Source organism: Pholis gunnellus (genome assembly GCF_910591455.1).
Source record: "Pholis gunnellus genome assembly, chromosome: 13".
Lineage (NCBI taxonomy): Eukaryota > Metazoa > Chordata > Actinopteri > Perciformes > Pholidae > Pholis > Pholis gunnellus.
This window is the reverse complement of record NC_136540.1, coordinates 12,796,695-12,818,872: the sequence shown is the minus strand read 5'-3', so window position 1 is coordinate 12,818,872 and position 22,178 is coordinate 12,796,695. Positions and strand designations below refer to the sequence as shown.

At 41.6% G+C, this 22,178-nt stretch overlaps 1 protein-coding gene across 6 annotated transcripts in view; it reads left to right on the top strand.

Moving 5' to 3' along the window:
- gabrg2 (gamma-aminobutyric acid type A receptor subunit gamma2) overlaps window positions 1–21,943 on the top strand; it is a gene marked incomplete at both ends in the record, with an annotated part of 42,598 nt that extends 20,655 nt beyond the window's left edge. The window contains 4 exons of one of the 6 annotated variants that reach the window (XM_079170947.1): window positions 14,548–14,700; window positions 17,029–17,234; window positions 18,687–18,710; window positions 21,665–21,943. In XM_079170947.1, the coding sequence (XP_079027073.1) occupies window positions 14,548–14,700; window positions 17,029–17,234; window positions 18,687–18,710; window positions 21,665–21,943 (662 nt within the window). Of the gene's footprint in view, window positions 1–14,505; window positions 14,701–17,028; window positions 17,235–18,686; window positions 18,711–21,661 lie in introns of all 6 variants that reach the window. The other 5 variants (XM_079170951.1, XM_079170949.1, XM_079170952.1 and 2 more) reach the window with 5 other exon arrangements.
- Window positions 21,944–22,178: the final 235 nt, after the last annotated feature.

Genomic DNA, 22,178 nt, shown 5'->3' with positions numbered 1-22,178 from the left:
ACCATGCATGCCAGTGACTCTAAACACGTTATGAAGTAAAGTCGATGTCTCTCTGACTCTCTGTCTGATCTGTAAAGTGAGGGGTTACAACATGACTATTTAGAGAAGCAAGAGACATGACTCTTGATGTTTTATCCACCTTTAGTTCACACTTCTTCAAGTTAAATCCATCATGGCTACCTACTGCATATATCACTACCCTGTGGGAGGGGCAGACAGATAGTGTTGGGAAAGTGGGATGTATTGTTCTTACTATACATACCCTTTCCAGTTTTGTGCACAAGTTACATTTTTTATATGACTTGTCCTGACTATCTTTCCCCCCGTTTTGTTGTAAAAGACTCTCGGTGGCTTTTGATTATGTACTGTATCTTATGGTCCAATTGTGTTAATATCCCACATGTGTGATGACTGAGAAATTCGTCTTAGTTTTGTAGCCACTTCTGTCATTAAGAGTGTATAATTCATTCTTTCTGAGCCAGTGGGCATTTACATCCATTTTAATTTTACCTAAATTGGTTAAAAGAAAAACCAAATGGTGGACTTGCAATTAGGATGTTATACAATCAAATTATTCAAATATATTACATGCATATCTTATATTCTGCTCCATTTTCTACAGATACAATAACCGTGAAGAACCAATATCAAGAAAGCAATGCACTATAAGAATAAGTTCCAAAAGTTATGATACATTTTTAGAAGCCAAGACCTGATTTGCAAAATAGAAACACTGTCAGTAAAATGGTGTCATTTATTTTCAATGCATACATTTCTGACTTTTCTGCTATTCTAGTCAAATGTCCTTCATGGCATGCTCGAACAAGGGTGGGTTTAAATAATGTGGTGCCTATGAAATAACACACAGACGGGGATAATGGGCATCATTCATTCTGTTGTACTTGCTGGATTCCATTCCGAATGAATGCAGGAATATGAATGCTTGCTTGAGGAAAAACATCTTCTTTTCCCTGACAGTATTGATGTTTTAGGAGAGGGCTACTTTGTTTGCATCCATGCTTGTTTGTTTATGTTTATATTCATGAGATATCGGTATGTAATGCTCTGCAAGAAATTGTTTGGGCTTGTCTGGTGTGAATCAAAGAAATCCTTTCCGCGGAGATTAACTTTGGCCAGAGGTGAGTTCATGCTCAATAAATCAGCTGCATTATCCGGAGGAGCTGACAATGGACATTCAAAATAAAGGTCTATTTTATAGGTACAAGTAATATATCCCCTCGCAAATCGGACTGTTTGATCACTTCGAAAGAAATACTGCCATTTCTTTATTTATTCGCTTAAACTTGGACATTTTGAGATGACAAAGAAAGAAAGGCCTTTTCTCTACAAACACCAAAGTGTATTTTATTTTATTTTTTTAATTCTCCAACTCAATCTCCTTTTTATGAGATAGTCAATTGATCCTAGTCTTTCTGTTATGTGAGTATTGGTCTGGGGGAATGGCTGTTTTTTGACCTTACTCCATCCCTTTAGAATGTGCTACAGACTGGAAGGTTAAAGAAAGTAAAGTCATTGTTTCAGACATGTGACAGAAGGGTCGTTATTCTTGCTTTCATTTGCAGCTCAGCATCTAATCATTTAGTATGCTGCTTACCTTTCACAATAAAAGCCAAGTCTGCCTTGTGAGCAGCATGTACTTTAGCTACACAGACGAGCAGCAAAGAGGAAATAAAACAACTGTTTACAGGTTTTCAGTTTGATCACAGTACAATTTTGAGACGTACACACTCTAAAGACACAGGAAGATGATGCGTTGGCCTTTGCAATGTAGTTTATTATTCCAAGTGTTTCAACAGAAATGGTCGTTTCACACACATGGACTCGCAGGCCCTGGTTTCACTTGTCTTTTTAATGCGATTGCACTCGCACACACAGTAGCCATGGGAATAACTGAATTCACCCAGTCGTTCTGTAATTCGCCACAGTTCAACAGAATGTCACTGACACATAGTGCTAACACACACCCTCGCACAGTGCATGTGCGTTGGAAAACCCTGGTGCAAGTTGATTTAAAAAATGTTTTTTTCTTTTTAAAAACATGCTCTTACATTTTCCTTCTGTTTCAATCACAACATGTTCAAGTGACAACATGAAAAGGCTATCTGTGTAGGAGGATGAGCTGTAGTGGAGCATTTGCAGCGTCCTCTGACTCTCCCTCGATCTGATCTGGTTTGTTATTTCCACCAACAGCCATCTGGTCTCTTGTCAGAGCAGAGAACCTTGGCTGTGGCGGAGAGACCTCTTGTCTCATTTTGCAGTCAGTCTGGGTATCTGACCTGCTTCAAGATTCACGAGCACAACATCTGTCTCAAAAAGCGGTCGGTTGGGGCTTTTATAATTAAGCCCGTCATCTCAAGTACCCGCCATGCAGCGGGTAGCAGTCCTGAAAGGTATGCTGAAAATGTAGAAATATTCCATAATATTCTGTGTCGTTTAGCAGCTACTTTTGCACATTTTCATTGCAGACAAACATTATTATAGTTCCTGGTGATCTAGATCTTTTCAAACTAAATGCGTATTAACACTATTGCATTTATTTGTTCTTCAGTAAATTCATTAAAAATCCTCTTTTACCGTATTCAATTGTATCTTGTCTTCTGGTATTACCAATCAGATATGTATAAATATCTTAAATTACCTACATATAGCTTTGTTTCCTTATTTTCGGGCTTCTGCTTTCTGTGAAATGTACTACTTTTTATTTATTTTTTTATATAAAGGACAAACACTAATCATCTTTTTGGTTGTTGTTAAATTGACTTAGGATAAAGCTGTTGTGTCGACTCCTGCATTTGCACTGAAGGAGCCTTGTTAGCGGGGGGGCCTGTAGACCTATAGAGTGGGGAGAATGTCCTTCAACCAGACAGCCCTGAGCTCAGGCACTCATCTGATAGTGTGTAGAATACTGCGTTGTCCACTAGCAAGACACTGAATCCCTCTCAGCTAAGGGTTCTTTGTCCGGCATGGAAAGTTGTAGTTGGTTACAGATATTCTTTTGTAAAAAAAATCTTATTTTTCACAGTATTCCAGTCCAAGCACTCTCAGCCAAACTGAATTGAAATGGGTCAGGTGAGGTAACAGAGGGACATGTAATGCTAAGCTAAGCAGACAGGCAGGCAGTGTGAATTGGCCGTATCCAGGCAAGGAAGGCTGCAGCAAATAGTCAGAGGAAGAGATTCCTTCTCATTCTGTGAGACAAGCCAGTCTCTCCCAGGCTCAACTTGAACAAAAACACTACTCCTGCATTCATGTGTCTGTGCTTGTATTCTTTGAGTATCTTTTGTTAAAAAAAAGTGATGCATGATTAAAGAACGATATTGTAATTTAAGGGGGTTGGGGCGGTGACATTACATTACAGTCATTTGTATCCAAAGCCACTTACAATTCAGATTCTATCACACCGTAGGCACAGCTACGGGAGCAATTATGGGGTTAAGTGTCTTGCTCAAGGACACATCGACATGTGGCTAGCGCAGCCGGGGATCGAACCACCGATCATCTGATTGAAGGACGGCCCTGCTCTCCACTTAGCCACGGTCGCCCCATCTGCCCCGTTATGCCATCTGCTGCTCTCATCCAGTTGTGTTGTAGCTGTTTGTAAAGGCTGTTTTTTTGGGGGGGAGGGGGGAGTTCTCTTCCTTCTCACAGCCAGTGTCCAAAGACTTGGTCTCTCAGCATGTCACTTCACATCAGAGCCGCCTGTACTGCCTGGAAGCTTATACCTGCATTTACAAACACAGACACACACATACACACATGTGGATGCACGTACACAAACTCATAAAAAAAAAAAAACATTCACTTCTGCTTGTGACAAGCAAGGACCCTTGAAAGGACGCCAGTGGACAGAATAGAGGGAAAAAGAGATGCAGACAATGTTGAAGATAGGACAGCCAAGGCACTAGATACACTGAGTTAACCCCTCAGTGGCCGGGTTAAGCTTGACGCTGGGAGCTGTGTTCTCACCCATCTGCCAGGCTGGAGTTCAGGGATGAGCATCATAGTGCAGACAAGGACAGAGAGAAAAGAAAGATAACGCAGGAGTGGAAAAATCATAGAGGGGTGACGGGATTAAAATGGAAAGGGATGGTAGTTGTGGTATTTCATTGGTCCTGCAAAGGGAAATTACAAAACAGAATCCATTTTGCCAGTTTACAGAGGTCAAGTGTGTCAGGACACACATTTACCGCAGCTGAGGTTATATTTTATACTTTATATAAACTTGTACTCCTATTGGATTATTAGTAGTTTTTTGCAAGCAAATGACCAGAAAATTATAAATGATCAAAGTTATCACGATAAGCGGATGACTATTTTGACAGATTTTTTATTATTTTTATTTTATTCTCATGCAGATTACCATCTATTTGACGTTTGTGTAATGAAATCTCCGTCGCTATTTATTGAATTGAATGTTTCAAAAAAACAGACCGGTTGGTTTAACACTAACTGTGATCAGTATAAGCGGTTCACACTGTATTTGAAATGTAGTGTTGGAAAGTAATATATACACTGTAGAATACATGTAGTGACTTGAATTCACTAACACACACTCAGAGCTTGACAAAACAATTTTTGGATATTTTTATAGCACCTTGAACACCAATTTAGATCCAACAACAGCAGTGTGGCTGCATTAATACACTATAGTGTTTGTTTGATGGATAGAGAGGAGGTAAAAGGAGATGCATTGTGAGGGGAGAACCAAGATGAACGAGTGACTTGTTTTCACAAGATATAGCCAGTGTGGTGCATTTACATTAACTATCAAGCACTACCACAGGGATCTCTTTAAGGATGTTAACCATCTTCCCAGCACATTAGTGGAACAAATGAGCTTAGAAAAGCACTGCTTAGATTGCAAAGAAGCTTTTCCTTTCCAGCATAAAGGGAATCAATGCCATTGCTGTCTTTCTTTATTGTTTTGTTACTAGCCTCACTTTTCTCCGCGGTGAATTGTGTGAGGGTTTACACAGGAATTGTGCTTAATTTGTTGTTTCAGCTGAGCACAAATGTACGCTATGTGCATCAGCCAGCAGTATCTGTGTGTTTGACAGTGTTCAGAGTGCTTTGGTCTGCGCCCGTGTCCATGAATTAATGCATGCTTCTGTGTCCATTTGCCTGCATGCACATTTCAGTCCGTGCTCTCCACTGGATACAAGTCTTTTATTTTATTTTATTTTTTTACGTATTGAAAGCTATTCTTAGAGTGACCTTCCAAAAGCCATGCCGTGCTGCCCTGTTGTCTCTGTGCGGCCGCCTGTGTGATTCAGTTTGAGTGGAGAACGCCCAGGGATACATCAGTGGCCCTCTTCAGATTACGGAGCTCCACAGTTTGCAGATGATTCGTTGATGGGGCGAATCTGGAGGCATTGTGGTTGAAAGGAAGTGGCCCGGCGAGAGGAGGACAGTCAGTCAAACAAACACATGAACGCCCATGCATCCGGTATATACATATATATATATATAAACACACTCACTCTCTGACTCGCCAAAGGATTTCCCTTATAGCTTGGGAGAGTGCATCTTTAGGCCCTGTGCTGCAAATGGGGAACTAGACCATAATTGAATCCTCAGCCACACAAACACTCTGGCACACGACTAGAATAGATGCAGTTCTGCTGCAACACAATTTCCTCCATCTTCCTTCTTTGATATCACATTTGGGTCCATATATTTTATGGAGGGTGAAGAAGAAAACCATTTGGTCCTTGGATAATATGTCAGTGTTGTGTCAGCGGTATGAAATGATTAGTTGGGTTTCCATCAATGTTATGCGTTACTACTGCACTGCCAAATCAAAACAGCTGTTCCCTTATAGAAATCGGCTTAAAAGAGAGGTGGAACAGACGTGTGACAATATTGTCTTGGTGTCAGGAGGTTTGTGAAATCCCCCCAGTGGTAGTGTGGTAACGGGCACACCTCATATGAGTTCAATAGCAGAAATTCAAAGCAAATTAAAGGGAAAATGTTATCAAATTCCTCGAAACAAAATGATGCCACCGAGGCAAGGACGCTTGTCACCACCTGCCTGGTTTAATCAAGAGAAGATGGAGGGAGACAAAAAGCAATAAAAACAAAATGGCAATAACTATTTATTATTATTTCTGAGATATTGCCTCCCGGATCAAATGAAACATGTGAAAGCTCAAGCATTTTGTGCGAAATTATTCCAGTTTCAAATGCATACATTGTCTTGATGAGTAACACATTCTCGGAATGATTCACAAAAATGTAAAAGGAGATGCCATACGAGATTTAGTAATATGCAGATGCATACAGAGCAGAAAAAGTTCAAATATTACCATTCATGTTTATGTCAAATATTAGTAATGCTCTGTTGAAATTAACCCTAACCCTAACCCTATAGACTGTACAACTGAAATGGTCAGTCACAATGAGTTTGTTAAAAATCCCTTTATTTTGAGAAAGTAATAAATCAGACATGTAATGAAAGTACAACACAGGTGGTGCAGAATACGTCACACATGACTTTATGCTGTAAATGAAAGCAGCAAATCACAGGAATAAAATGTTGCAGTTTCTTTATCAGATGACAATCACTCAATCTTTGCTGAAGGAAAAAGGTTAAGAAGAGCTGAAACCATCCTCTGTTGCGATAATAGCTGCTCTCTCTCTCTCTGTCTCTCTCTCTGTCTCTGTCTCTGTCTCTCTCCATCTCTCTCTCTCTCTCTGTCTCTCTCTGTCTCTCTCTCTGTCTCTGTCTCTCTCCATCTCTCTCTCTCTCTCTCTCTCTCTCTCTCTCTCTCTCTCTCTCTCTCTCTCTCTCTCTCTCTCTGTCTCTCTCTCTCGTTCTCCCTCTTGCTTCTGGGTGATAGTTGTGATGGGCAGGAGTGGGAGGCAAAATGCTCTGACTCAGCCAGAATCCTCCTTTTGTGAAGTTAAATACCAATTTACACTCCTCCCCATTCCTTCTCCCATCTTCCACACACACACACACACACGTCCTCACCCGCCTCATACACTAACAGTATTCACATTTACACGGGTCTGCTCTTTACAATCCTCCCTCTTCTCCCTTCTTCTCTGCTCACTCTTGCAAAAGAGATGATTTTTATTTAGCTGCCCATGTATTCCTGTGTCCTATTTTTTTTTACAATCTCCCCCTCGTCTCTCTCTCTCTCTCTCTCTCTCTCTTTTTCTTTCTCTTTCTGTCTCTTTCTTTCTGTCTCTCTTTCTCTTTCTCTCTTTCACTGTGTGTGTGTCTAATAACCTGAAAACAGAGAATGGTAATATGCCACAGGAGAAGAGGGTGCTTTGGGAAAGTGGCGGTGGCAAGTGGACGTAAAAAAAACGAGGTTGTTTTGGTTCCTGTTTTTCGGTTGAGATGCCATTGGCAAAGATGGAGGTCATTGGGCGGAGAGATCCAAGATAAAAAAAGAAGAGATAAAAGGGAAAAGAAGCGAATGTTCAGCCAATACCAAAACAGGTCAAAGCTGTCTTATGTCCTTCTTGACTTCTGCTGGTGCAGCTGTCATTTTGAAACATCACTTTTACTTCATGGTGTGAAGCACTGAAGGGGTTGATGGGGGTTGGACTTGGATTTTGACAAGCAGAGAGCGAGAGACTTTATAAGCCTGAAGGTGCAGGAAGGGAAACAGTCACACATACATACTGTCATTTTTGAGAGATGTGCCGAATGGGGTACTTTTGAAATCCTACATTTTACCATCTATTACTACAGCCTAAATGGAGTTTATACATGTACTGCTCGCATCTGCACGCACACACACAAAATGAACTTTTAACTGTCTCTTCTTGGTACCCTGTTGACACAGACAGAGCTGATGCCACTCTGTGGAGCAATTGTTCCCGGAACCAAAACCTCATTGCTCAATTAACTGTTGTAAAGTTTGGTCCTAGATGTTCTTCTCACTCAGCTTATTGGCCTTTGCGTAATATTCTGCATCCCAAGGTTGCTAAGTAATTAGCTATAAGAAATGAGGAGAGGGTTGTGGAACATCTTGTGTCTGGCTGGTTAATACATGGCATGAGCATAAATCTCAGAATTGCAATAAAAGCAAAATGAGTTTCCCATGAATCATAATGACACCGTGCAGCACATCACCTGGATTCTAGGGAAGCACTAAATACAGTTCAAAAATAGAACTTAGAATCGATAATATATTATATCGCTGCATATTTATGCTAATACTTGTCAGAGATGCTACATTGTATCAGAGGCCTGTTTCCAGTAAGTCTCGTAAATGTTACAGTAACATTTAATCCCATGTCATCTAAGCTTGGACTTGGAAATGTTACCTTCAATGAAACTGTTCATGAATCCGTATGAGGCAATGCATTGTTAATATTAATGCTGGATAGCGAGGATCATGTATGACGTTCGGCACAAAGTGAACATTTGCATATGAGGCTTACTGCACTGAAAATATCAATTTCTTTAAGTTGGCTCATGCTTTTCTGGGAGTGCTGTTTTGGCAAAGCTTTGTGATTATTGAGGTACTTAAAAGTAAATGTTACTTAGTGTGAGTATACACAGGCATAAATCAGTGCTATGGTTTTGGGCAATTCATTCAGTGAATTCATATGATTAATTCGATTCCAAAGCTTGAAACCAGGGATCCAGAACTCTAATCTGTAATCGCACTTACTTAGCTTATACAGTGTTTGTCTGAGCTCATCCATCGAAGTAAAATTAAATTACATTGTTTCTATTGTGAAGATCAATACATGGTGCCATTAGGATGGGAAAATGAAAGATATCCTGTAATAGTGAGTCTTTTTACATTGTTATCAGTGAGCACATATGATTCATTAAAGAAGACATTCCAGTAAGATGAGATGTAGTGAATGTCAACTGATTCCTCTCAAAAACACCCAAATCAATGCAAAGCGACCTTCACAGCTCAATAAGATCATATTGTTGAACAGTACAATGTTCTGAGACATCATATCATCACATAACAAAGCCTATACTCTGTTGTTTGACTTCTTAAAGGGGCCTGTGGGAGGTACTTGTAGATTTGTCTGGTCAGTATCCTGCAGCAGGTGTGTAGAGTAGAACAATGGAAGCTAAAAGGTAAAATGATTCTAGTGGAATCACTCTTGTGTTATATCACTGAGAAAGATATTCATACGGTGCAAGATATTACTGAGAACAATGGCAAATATTGTCCATCCATATCCTTCTGAGTGCTTGTCTGAACTTGTCCGTCCATCTTTGGTTTCAGGTTGTCCATTATATTTTCACACAAATCCGAGCTGAACGGATCCCCACACCAATAGGGCCTCCGGAAAGCTTTTCGTCTTGTGTGCTCATCTCTGGTTTTCTTTCAGTGCGTCACACACAGCATCTCATTCTTCTCTCCTTGCTTTATATTTAGTTTGAATTGCAGCTCATCTGTCCTTTTTTTTTTTTAAAGAAGTTTAGCCGTCAGTGTCGTGACTGTTCGGTGAGAATAAGTCTTGTCACCTGGCCCCTAAAAGTAATTAATAAAAAGGTGAAATATTAAATATGGGGAGAAAGAAGAGCGAGAGTTGAATTTTTAGAAGTTGGAGCTTATGTAATGAGTGTGAATTGCATCTCTCCTCAGTGTGCGTGTGTGACTGTGAATAAGACATGATGAAGCCATTTTTAGACGAGGTTAGCTGAAACACGGATAACCGAGAGAGAAGTTGAATGTGTTGGCCTGTTTTTTTTCATCATCTGACGTAATAAACTCACTAATGCAGTTGTCTCATCTTATCCGTAGAGAAGTAAAACAGTTTAGGCGAGGATAAGAAGTAAACAAGATGTTTGTTTGTGACCTGAAATAAGATTGAGATAAGAATAAGATTTTTTTAACATGGTAGCCGTGGCTGGAGCGGAGGGAAGAACTGCCCCCATGGTCTGTGTGGTAAATAGATTGATTACACATTTGTGTGGTAATACGCACCACTAAATGACAATCACATCTGGGCCACAAGGTGGCAACAGCCCAGCCCTCCCCCTGCATAGATACACTAACTTTTAAACATGCGTTCCTAACTTTTCCACTTCAAATGGCAGGTTCTCACTACGAGTCATAAATCCTATAAACAGCGCTGCTCTCAATAATTTCAGAACTATTAGTGTGTCGTAGAGAGGGATATTCATCGGTCTCTGTCACATTCAACACAATGTTAACAAGGCAATCAAACTCTGCAGACTCATGTCTGGTGTTTAATCATGCTGCTCTGTTCCCGCAGTCACTCACCATGACAATGCTGTGCTTTTTTTTTTCTTTTTTTTGCCGAGGCATCATCTTGCCACCCGCTGTAGGGCAGGAATAGCTGCAGTAGCCTGTGAAGGCAAAATGCAAAACCATAGTAACTAGTTAATAACTGGCATATAGCCTCTAGTCATGTCACAGAAAGTGGTGAGTTAACATTCCCTGTAAGTATTGTTGACCCTGGCAAACAGCCGTGGCATAACCCTGGTCATTAGCAAAGCTCCGGTCTTTCTCACCAACACACACACGCATGCACACGTGCACAATAGCATCCGCTGTCACCCCTGATTTGGTTGACCTTTGACAGGAGAGGAGCTCAGTATGACAGCCTGTCAGCAGCCCTGCCATGCGTCTGGCTCGTCTCCCTTCATTGGATGGCCAGCATGTGCCTCAGGTCTCCCCTGCCCATCCATATACACACCAATTTACAGCCTGGCTGCCAGCAGAACCATATTCTCATGTGACAGTTTTTTTTTCTTCTTTTTATTCCCTGGTCAGCAATCCTGAATTACCATGTTTCATTCCCATGAATTCCCCTGTGGCTGTTCTGCAATAACGCACTGCCACATTCGGATCAACATTCCCTCTCGCAGGTTTAATACTCTCCCGTCAAATATAGAATGTTGTAACGATATCTGTATTCTAATAATAATAAAACATCCACTGTTTGTGTGTATTTCCACCTCAGTAGAAGGCTCATACTGGAAGAATGATCTTCTCTCGTTTCCCCTGCTTTGCTCCGCTCTGTTGTGTGTGTGTGTGTGTGTGTGTGTGTGCGTGTGTGTCTAAATTCTGTTGAGTGCGTTGTCTCTGCGGCTTTTAACAACAAAGTAACACAATTCTGATGAATGATCATCCCCGCCAAGTTTTTATTGCTTTTTTGTAGATTACATCAGCTTGTAAAATCGCTTTTGCCGAGGAAATGTGTGATCCTAATGAAAATACTTCAAACCGTATCTTAATGCAAACAATAGATTTGAGCCGTTGTCTGCATAGTTGATTTTTCACACAGCTGTCATCAGCATTTTTCATTCATGAAATATAAACGGAAAGAAGCGGCTTGACTTGAAAGCGATGTAATTACAGCGAAAAGATGATAGGATTGTTGAAATTTTAACTTTTGGTAATAGAGAAGCAAAGACGAGAGGCCAAAACGGGAGGCCTCGAACAGAGATCTGATCTCTGAGTGTGTTTTCGTTACTGAGGGAAGTCAGCACATCAAGTTGATTATGAAAGACTGCAGCTGCCCGTAGATCACAGGAGATGTGGGTGGCGTTGGATACATGCGAAAGGCTGTGAGATCATAGCACCATGTATGGCAGCTTCTTTGTATTCATTGTTGATCTAAAGAAGGTACATTTGACCTTAGCGGTAACACCCTTGAAAAAGAGAGAGCTGTTATACAGACCCTGTGAAGACGGCGTGTGAACACTCCTGTGAACACGCCCTCATCTGCTGGTGTTGACAGATGGGGTGTTCTAGCTAAGGTTAGTTTGAGGGCTCGCATTAGGATGAATGCAGGCACGAAGGCTTGGATGCTTTGATATCACAGCTGCAGTCGTATGTGAAATAAACAGGGACCTTTCATCCCACACACAGGCGTCGAGTGCGTGCAAGTGTGAACCGCCATCTAACTTGCCGTACAGCACTTTAATAAAGTGCAACTTGAACAAAATGTACACATTTGAAATAAATTCAAATGGACAAGTTGAATCTGAAGTAATAAAAATCAGGTTCAACTTTTTATAATTTTCATCTATTAATCAAACAACAATAACGAGCTAAATAATTTGTATGCTGGAGGATTTTAGGACACAGTGTGGGCCGTAGGGAAACACTGTTGCCAATAATGGGGGATAAAGTTAATATGATCTAGAGGGGAGACACGAAGGGACAGCTCCGTAAACTTCTGCCATCGGTGTAATATTATATATATTTAAAGCTCCTATGTGCAGTGTTATTAAATATCTAACTTTGGCCTCTCTTAGTGGTGCATTGTTTTCGTTGCCTGATATCAGGAAATGGTTTAACGCTATATGTTCGAATTATGAGCGCCGCTGCTAAAAGTTCACACGATCAAAATACTCTCTCGTTTCACCAAGTGCGGGTCTTCCCCTGTCATCCATGGTCGCCCATCACCCAAAAGCAGTCAACCTTAGGGAAAGGGAAACACTGTCTTGGCAATGCACATTAACACATTAACACATTTTGTATACTTGTTTCACAAACACAAACATATCCTATGAGAATAATAAAAAAAGAACCGAAGAATCAGATAAGAATTGAACAAGTTAAGATTGACTCAAACAGGCAATCAAATATAAATAAACATGTCCGCACAGTCCACTAATTGTTTTGGGATTGTTTATCTTGAGCACTAAACTATTTGCTCCCCATTCGGTAATGTTGTGAAATCACAGCCAGACACTTAAACCAGGGAGGGAACTGGAAAGCCTTTCGTATTGAGTGGAATCAGGAAGTCATTAACAAACTGATGCATTACAGAGTCATAATGGCAGGCAGGCTGATACAGATATATCAGCCTGCCAGAATGGAGGGCATCGGTCGATAACAACTCCTCAAAGTGTCTTCCTGGCAAGTGCTGTGCCCCGTAATGAAACTAGCGAAGAGATGCATAAGCCAGGAGGGTCTTTCGCCAGCCGACCTCACCCCTGTGGTGGCAATCCCATTATCATTAAGTGTCCGAAGAAATATGAAGGAGGCTTCATGTTGCTGACCGAGCTGAAATAAATGTATTAACCGGCAGTTTCTCCGCTGTCAGGGGTCTCGGTTTTAGGCCCCTGCTAATGTAATGTTAATAAAAAACAAAATAGTGGGCTGTGGGACCCCTGAGAGCAGCCTTCATGTATCTCCCGTACTCCTACAAACCGAGGCGGCGCTCTGTAATATACCGTGCACCTGCCTGCATCAGCAGAAAACACACATGGTGATATGAACAGTTATGGTTGTGCTGCTGAGGTTATTGCACTTGGTTTATTTAATGGTGCTATCAATGGCTGGGTGAACAGAGGTGCATTGTGGGATGAATCTCACATACTTGGTCCCTGTTCAGACACTACGTGGAGTTACACACACACACACACACACACAGAGTGCACATCTTTGCAGAAATAACACACACTGACAGGCTCATCTCGTTCCCTCATTGTTTCTCATTAACACACAACTACCCAGATGTTGGCTGTTTTTCAATAAACTGCAGTATGTGTTGTGCGCATGAGGGAAATTGTTAGCCAGCTGTTCAATCTCCAGCTGCAGAGACTATTCAATGTGCTGTGGGTGCCTAAAACACACACACACACACACACACACACGCACACACTGTAGATACATGGCTGAGAGAGAGTAGATCTGTGCCCTGCATGTTACAAGCCATAGCGAGAGGCCAGGGGAGGTTTCCGACACCGGTAACAGTCCGATGTTAATCAATTAGCAGACAACTGACTGAGCTGGAGGCCAGCAGTGAACTGCCATTAAACCCAGGGACAGACAGGTACACGGTTAGACCGCTCAAGAGGACAGTAACTGTTGGCAAGCATTGCTGCATAGGCCGGCTGGCAGAAATGCTGCAGGAATATTTTGTGTGACGAATTTGTTCTCGTGCATGCCTGTCTTCCTGTTTGGTCCTGGTTTAATTCACTCTTTTTGCTAAGGTGATAGAAGCCCATTGTGTGTGCGTGTGGTGCAAGAGGGTGCACGCACGTGTGCGTCCGTGCTTAGCATGCATTTTAAACAGGCAGGCCCAGATGATCCATATTGTCAGGGTCAGGCCTATCTGGGCTCAGCTAACCTCAACCTCTTAACACCTAACATCTGCTGGGGTCAGACAGCCGGCCGGCCCAGGGATGGCTCATCATCAGCTGGACACCAGTGTTCATGGTCCAGCTAACTACTGGCAAGAGACGAGGGTTTGTTTGAGTGTGTGTGTGTGTGTGTGTTTGTGTGTATCGCCAAGCAAGTCTGGCTCTAGCTCTCTGAAACTCTCCGTTTCATGTCAGATCTCCACTTGCCTTGGGCAAACATGCTGTGAAGATTTTGGTTACACAACATTACATATTGATCAGCCCATGACTTAGATAGATTCGATTATTTTGTCCTTGTCTTCTAGGATGGCTGTGAAAATCAATACTCAAGACTAATCACTTTGCATTTTTTGTGCTAAAGTACTGAAGTAAATTCCATCCCATATAGACACTTTACATCCCGTATGTTTTGTCACACACATTCCACATGCCCTTACTCCATCTGTCCTTTCTTATTTCCCTCTCTCCAGGAGACTACGTGGTGCTGACCGTCTTCTTTGACCTAAGCAGGAGAATGGGCTACTTTACCATTCAGACCTACATCCCATGCACCCTGATTGTTGTCCTCTCCTGGGTCTCATTCTGGATCAACAAGGATGCGGTACCTGCAAGGACGTCATTAGGTAAACGGAAAAAGAAAACTTTAAAGTCATTTCTGCCGCAAGGTTTTTGACCAATTGCTGTACATGCTGAAATCAGTTATAAAAAAGAAAAAAGGTTCAGTTAGCAAAAACAATTAAAAAAAAAATAATAATTTTGCTTTCATTTTCTTTTAGACCCCACATCCCTCTCCTCTGTAACTGCTCATGAAGCCTGGACAATTCCTTTGCTGTAGTTCATTTTTATAATCATTCCACTTGGCCCAAACACACATATGCTTCAGTTATACCAGTGTGCTTCATTAGCGGCCCTGGCCTTAATTACTCTCTGCTGTGAAACACATCAAAAACCCTGTGGTGGTCACACACCACCTCAGACTGAAAAGCAATCTGCCTAAGCTTCTCTTTCCTGCCTTTCTCTCCTTTCCTTTTTTCTTTCCTTCACCATCCTTCCTCCTCCTCTTTTCCCCTCTGAGACAGGGCAGCTGCTTACGAATCTAGTTCGTCTTGATTAGAAACGCCTATCCTGGCACATGTGTTTTCATACACGCCTTAATGAGGCATTAATTATGCAATACAGCAGGGAAAGTGCAGAGATGCCGCCTCAGCAAAATGAGAATGCAGGTGGCCTCCTAACTGAGTGCAATAAGGAGACACGCAATGAAAAAAGAAGGCAAGAGTGAGGATTTCAAGGAAATTTATCAGCTTTTGAACTTAACCTTGGCATCCATTGGACATCTTCAGAAGTTCACTCGTAATGGAGTTGCGTACATATTCCTTAGTCAGCTTTCCTTTTGGCCCCTTAAGGCTCTGAATCCTGACCTCAAGTCATTGTGATGGGATGATTAGCGAGCATAATTTAATGTGAAACAATCCCTGCAGGAAGAAACCCTCTTTCTACCTCACCAGCATCGTTACTTTGCCCATCAGTAATCTGTCTAAAAATAAGTTGTTTGGTTCCCCCCCTGCTTATGCAGCTCCAGCCATGATTTGCAGTCTAAATAATAACACTTCTAATTCCCAGCTAAAAATGGTACCAAGAGTCAAATATTTTAATTTCCGTTGAAAGATGATGCAGAAGGTACAGGAAGCCAGGTGGTTAGGAGGCGGATTAATGCAGACGACATAATTCCTAATCCTTCAATGACATCCAGAAATATATCAATTCACTTGCAATACTGCGATGTTATTCTTGACTTACAATGATGTCTTTCTGTCGGCAATAACTTCAAACATAAATCATCTCCTATATACAAGGCGGTGCTCTTGGTAGTGTGAGGGCTGTGACGTTGTTTTTGATAATAATGTTATATCAGTGTACTTATAAACGCATTTCTTTATCACGTGTCATCTACAGTACATCATCATTAGAGACAGACAGAGTGCGAAAAGGGGAGAGGGTTACGAGATGGCGGATAAAAGAATGCTGTACGTGTGTGATGGTCAATGGCAGCTAAACCGTAAAGCAGTAAAGTAATGTGGATCAAGGGGACAGTAAAACAGCTGCTCACTCCGTCCGTATAGGCGTCTAACTGCAAGAGCTTGCTATTAAACAGCAAACACTAATCCTCTTTAATTCATATATATATATATATTATTGTTAAGTCACAGTTTGTTATTGTTGGGCGAAATAAACCTCCAGCATTACATCAGAAAATAAATATCTCACCTTACATCATATGAATATGATATGCATCTCCGTGAAAATTTGAATTACACTGTAATTCTCCAGTGACTTTTCCTTTCTCCCCTTGGCATGTGCGTTTCTAAATTGGAAATGTACGTCATGCGCAGCACTTGGCTATAGGTTTTGAGTATTTTAATGCATTGAAAAAAGCTGCTTCTCATCTGTGAAAATTATTAAAAACCTCCACTCCTTTGATCTCCACTTAGACCTTTGCTCGTTTCAGCTTCCCGCCAACTGCGAAACTGTTTTGGGGAGAATATCCTTTTGGTGACAAATGCAATACTATCTTATTAACTCTTCTTTATGCGCCTGAAGAAATGTCTGAATAAAACTGTGAGCGGCATGCGGATCATGATTTACGAGCACATTAAGTACGGCAAGATGATTGTATTCATGGTCCAACTAGAATTGTGTTGCCTTTTTGTCAATATTGTACAGTATGGCCACAGATAAGACACAATATAAAACATTTTGATGCAGGGAAATTACTATTTCTTTACAAATAACAAAATTGTGGAGCATTTTTAGATGAAATAAGAATTCAGAGTGTAAAAATGATGCATTCCTTTAAGCTCTATGTGGCAGAACTGAACTTACACATTTCTGTTTTGTTTTGATTGAGAGCAGATCTAATTTGCTGTGTTCCCTCCAATCACATTACACAGGAATCACCACTGTGCTGACCATGACCACGCTGAGTACTATTGCCAGGAAATCCCTTCCAAAGGTTTCCTATGTGACTGCCATGGACCTGTTTGTGTCAGTCTGCTTCATCTTCGTCTTCGCCGCACTTATAGAGTACGGCACGCTGCACTACTTTGTCAGCAACAGGAAGCCGAGCGCCAAAAAAGACAGGAAGAAGAGAAACCCGGTGAGCGTCTCTCTGACACTAATTGGTGATGTTTTCTTTTTTTATGAGGACACTTCCTTGAGGTTTCAGTTTCTGATCAAGAAGATTTGCTCAATTTCTAAATGTAGCTACAAACATTCTTTATTTATATGCTATATCTTTAGAGTGTTTACAGTATCCTTTTATTTAGGTGAAATGTCAATTTCTCTCTCTGTCCCTCCCCCACAACATTACACTTCAGGGATTAAGTCTTGGGAAAAACAGCTAAACACTGTATTTCTAAGGGAGCCTCTTCCCAGGGGCCGCCACACAAATTAATCAATGAGCAAGGCGTGCCGCTCAAACGTTTTTCTAATCCGCCACATATCTGTTACAGTTGTAATTTAGACCCATGTCACATGACAGGAGAACTGCAGTCATGTGACGTGAGCCTTAAATCTCTCCAGAGACCACGGCAGCTTGGTTTGAAGGGACATGATTTCTCGTCATGTATTTATGAGCACTTATGGAGCCGAGAACATTTCCTCTCAACGGCACGACTAGCACTTAATCAGCTAGAATAGAAATGAGGATTTTGCATGAAATAAGTGATTAGTAGACAAATTAACAACTTGAATTTTTCTTTGTGAAAAAATTGTTGTTTAACCGAAATCCATCTTTGTCGTCGTGTGTTTTTTTTTGGGGTGGGTGGGATTAGACTTGAAAGATATTAAACCTCTCCACTAAGTTTACTGTGCTTGGGTGAACAGGAGTGTTGAAGTGGAACTTTGGGAAAGTGAGGCGCTCCAGTTTCAGCCTCTGTAACTAAGGTTTCTAACTGTCTCGTGGACGAATGAATGACTAATGAAGTGGAAGGTGTCATGCCAGTTTGCCATCTCAGAGGGGCTTTTCTAGGTTCTCTGCATGACTTGCCAAGATGTAGGAAGGAGAAAGTATGCAAGAAAACGAGGTCTTTGACTGAAATTCATTTGATATTTATGAATTGTTAAAAGCATGGAAAGAATAGGAAATCGAGGAAATATAAAGAACTTCAAAAGTGTGTCTTACTTGTAAGCTGTGTTGGTTCCTTGTGATCTTCTTCTTGAGATGCAGAGGGATTTTCAACATCAGATGTCTTCCGATCATTTTATTTTGTTTCTTCTAGATTACCGTCATACGTTATCACAAGGTGCATTATTACATATAGACTTAATCTCTCCAGTGTGGCATCTGTGACATCTTTCCTAAAGTGATGCTGGCATAAGAATCATGTGAAATACAAGTATCCCACTATGCGTCTCCCCCTCTGTATGTTCATAACATGTATGTCTCTCTACAGTATAATTCTCTTTCCATTTTGAGTTAGCCAGTAGAGTGATTGTAAATTTCACACATTATCTTGTGTTTTTTGTTCTCTGTTTACATGTATTCTATGTTTTTGTTTGTTACTCTCTTTCAATTCCACATATTCTTTGTTTCCTGTCTGGACAAAAGCTCCTCCGGCTCTTTTCCTCAAAGGTATATTGCCTGTGTCTGACTGCATGTGTCCGCTGCATTTTGGCTCTTTGAGCCCCCAGCACCTCACTGCTTTTCTGCCTCTCTTTATTCCCTCTGTAACTACCTGCATTCTTACTGTACTCCTCATCAGTTAACAAATAGGTATCAGAGATAACATAGCATTAAAAAGGGGCGCTCTGCAGTGCACAGTGCGGAGGCAGCCAGCCAGACGTACTTATGGAGTTTTTCAAATTAAAATAAGCATCCCACACATCCCCTGTCCAGAGGAATGTAACAGTCCAGGCCCAGCGTGGACTCATTCTGGCTCCCTCTGTCCTGTTTCACTCTCTGTTGTTGTTGTTGTAACCACAGTGATCTAGCAGTAGCTGCAGTAGTTTCCTGTTCCTTCCCTTCTCCTGCCAGTACATCTACCTGTGTGTTTGTTGGGCTTCTCAACCTGACGCTTCCTACAGAGTCAGCAGAGCCTTAACAGACTGAAACAGACAACCCCTGCACGGTTAGGTCTAATTAGAGATGGAGGTCCGTTCAGAAGATTAACACATGGCAATCTTTGAACACACAAAAAGCATCCAGGGTGGGTGGGAGCTAGCAAACATCTGAATTTACACACAATTCAAGACAAGAACATCTTCCTTTCCACATAGTGGTCCACATCACTATGTTATTGGGAGCAATCATTGTACTGTCAGATCGATTAGATTGTCAGCCTACACATGGGATCCACCTTTATTTGTACACAACCATCAAGTATTCAATCTAAGTCAGATAACCAAGGGATCCTCCAGCAATGATCCTGAAGGATCCTGCCTTTGGTCTTCTCTCAGAGGTTGTCTAATTTCAGCCAGTTAAAGTTGCCTATGCCACTGTGTTGTTTCTTTGTCGTTGCTTTTAATTTATTTTTTGCGAACACCGACACGGCCCAGCTTGACCAGGTCACGTGGCAGGATGCTGTTAATGCTCCTTCTGCTTGAGCTTCCACTGCGCTTCCTCCAGTGCAACCAATCCCCTTTGAGAACTGAGTCATGACCTGTTCTGCTAATCGCCTCATTACCTCAACATGCATTAGTACGGACAAAAATGGCGAAAACTAACTCGTATGCTGTTTTGTTTGCGGTTGTGTGTCGTTTTCAAAGGGAGCACAGGTTTGTGCACTAGTGCCGGGCAAGACGAGAAGTTGTAGGGAATGAATAATTCAATCAAGTTTAAGTATTTTTAAGCTTGTTTGAGAATGCATGCTAACAGATCATTTTATTTTCAAACTAAAACTGCAATGACACCACGCAAGCATGGCTATTGTATCTACGGTTTTGTGATCTATGTTGCAATTTAAAAAAGAACAAATTAACATAGAGCATAAATACGGGCTGTAAAACATAGTTGGAGTGCCAGTACAATCATTTATAGATTATTGTTCCTATGTTATAAAGACAAGACATAAAGAACGAAATGACAGCTATACTGGTATTTCTCTGAGGGAAAGTGGTGATGTGAAATTCTTAGAAGTTGAACTTTGCTCAACGCACTGTGTCATTTTTAAATGATGAGCTTGACACTCTAGTTTATCAGCAAGGTCAAGGAACCTCTGCCAAAGGGGGTTTGGAGGGGGGGAGGGGGGGGGGGGCATTTATCCTGCCAAACAGCCCGAATTCCAATTTGTGCGAAGGTGGCATGTTGTTTCAAGATAAAAGCTGATGAAAGCAGTCTGTTTGAATACTAATTGTCTCCCTTTAGAATGACAGGGCCACAGACTTACTGATGTCCTATTTTAGGAACAAATAAAAGGCATATGCCCTCCAGTGGTGAGTGCAATTTGAAAAGGAGGTTTGTTTCAACCCATTTAGTGACAGAAAGAGTGGGCTGGAGAAATATTGAGCTGTGTACCACATGCTCCTCCCTAAGCTAAGCTTACTGATGTATCATGAGCCAGTTACTACCCATCTTATAAATGCATTTCAGAAAGCGATACTTACAACATCCATACAGGTCCAAATGATGACCTTTTGTCGAGTCACAGGGCATTCCAAACATTTTAAAGAAGTGCTTAGGACATGAGACTCACAGTCATCTGTTTGCTACAGCGTTCTCACTGCATTTATAAAGGTTCTCTATACGATATTCAGAACATTAAATATAGCATCAAACAACTATTCGTATGTATGTTTAGTATAATACCTGAGCAGAGAATGAACTCTTGCTCTTCTTTGTGTGTTGTATTCCCGGGCTCCTCTGAGCTCTGTTTACATAGCAGTGTGGCTTTTTAGTGCATGTGAGTGCATGTGAGCGTGCCCCACTGGTTAACTCGCGGCCGCCGCTCTACATTCTACTCGTAAGGCAGTTCTAGACGATAGACGACGTCCCGGACGCGTTACGCCCACCTCCCGTTTCCCCTCAGGTTAACACTGTTCGCTCTGTCATCACTGTTGATGTTGTTTGCACTTTTAGTGCTCTTAGCACCATTAGCTGCGAGCCGCCGGCTCAGCCGTCGAGGAACTAGATGTGCTCTCAATTTCGCATTTGACCTTTTTAAATGTTGTGCAATAATGCATAGTAAAAAAAGAATTAGGCATTGTCCAGCCCCATCTTTAAAAAGTATAGCTGCTAAGTAAAGCAATGTGGACTACTGTTCTAAAAATATTATGGCTGCTTCAGCCGCCAGCCCAAAAGTGTAATTTGCATCATAGATTCCACGGGGACGACTGACCCTTTGCTCCTATAAGCCTCACTAATTACAACTACAGGTGGTAGTTATGGCTCAATTTGTATTTTCTGACATTGAAAGGGTCCATTGGCCAATTGAGGGTGCAAATTACATTTTGCTGACTAATGACAGAAATTGAAGCGGGAGACAGGAAATGGCAGCTCAAATTAGGTCCCCTGTTATGTCAGGGAGATCTCAATTACGGCACTCTGGGGCTCTGACGGCTAACTGTGTCATTTTGTCCTGTTCAAAGCAGACACCCACGGTAGACATCCGTCCACGCTCGGCCACAGCCATCCAGATGAACAACGCCACGCACATGCAGGAGCGAGACGAAGAGTACGGTTACGAGTGTCTGGACGGGAAGGACTGCACCAGCTTCTTCTGCTGTTTCGAGGACTGCCGCTCCGGAGCCTGGCGGCACGGCAGGTTGCACATCCGTGTCGCCAAAATAGACTCGTATGCACGCATCTTCTTCCCCACTGCATTTGGTCTCTTCAACCTGGTCTACTGGGTCTCCTATCTCTATCTCTAGGCCTGGGTGGGTTTCCAGCCTTATCATATAGCTCATTTCATTCTACATATGCTCCGTGCCAGCAAGTGACATTGTGAAGGAGGGGACCCACTGAAATACCCACTGATTTGATTTCAAGCGTTTCCTTTAATTCCTTAGTTTTAATCTCTTGAAATTTTAGCTATATTATTTGAGAACCTTAACAGACATTGCAAATGTTGTAGCATTACATTTAACTGGTACGAGGAGGTTTGTA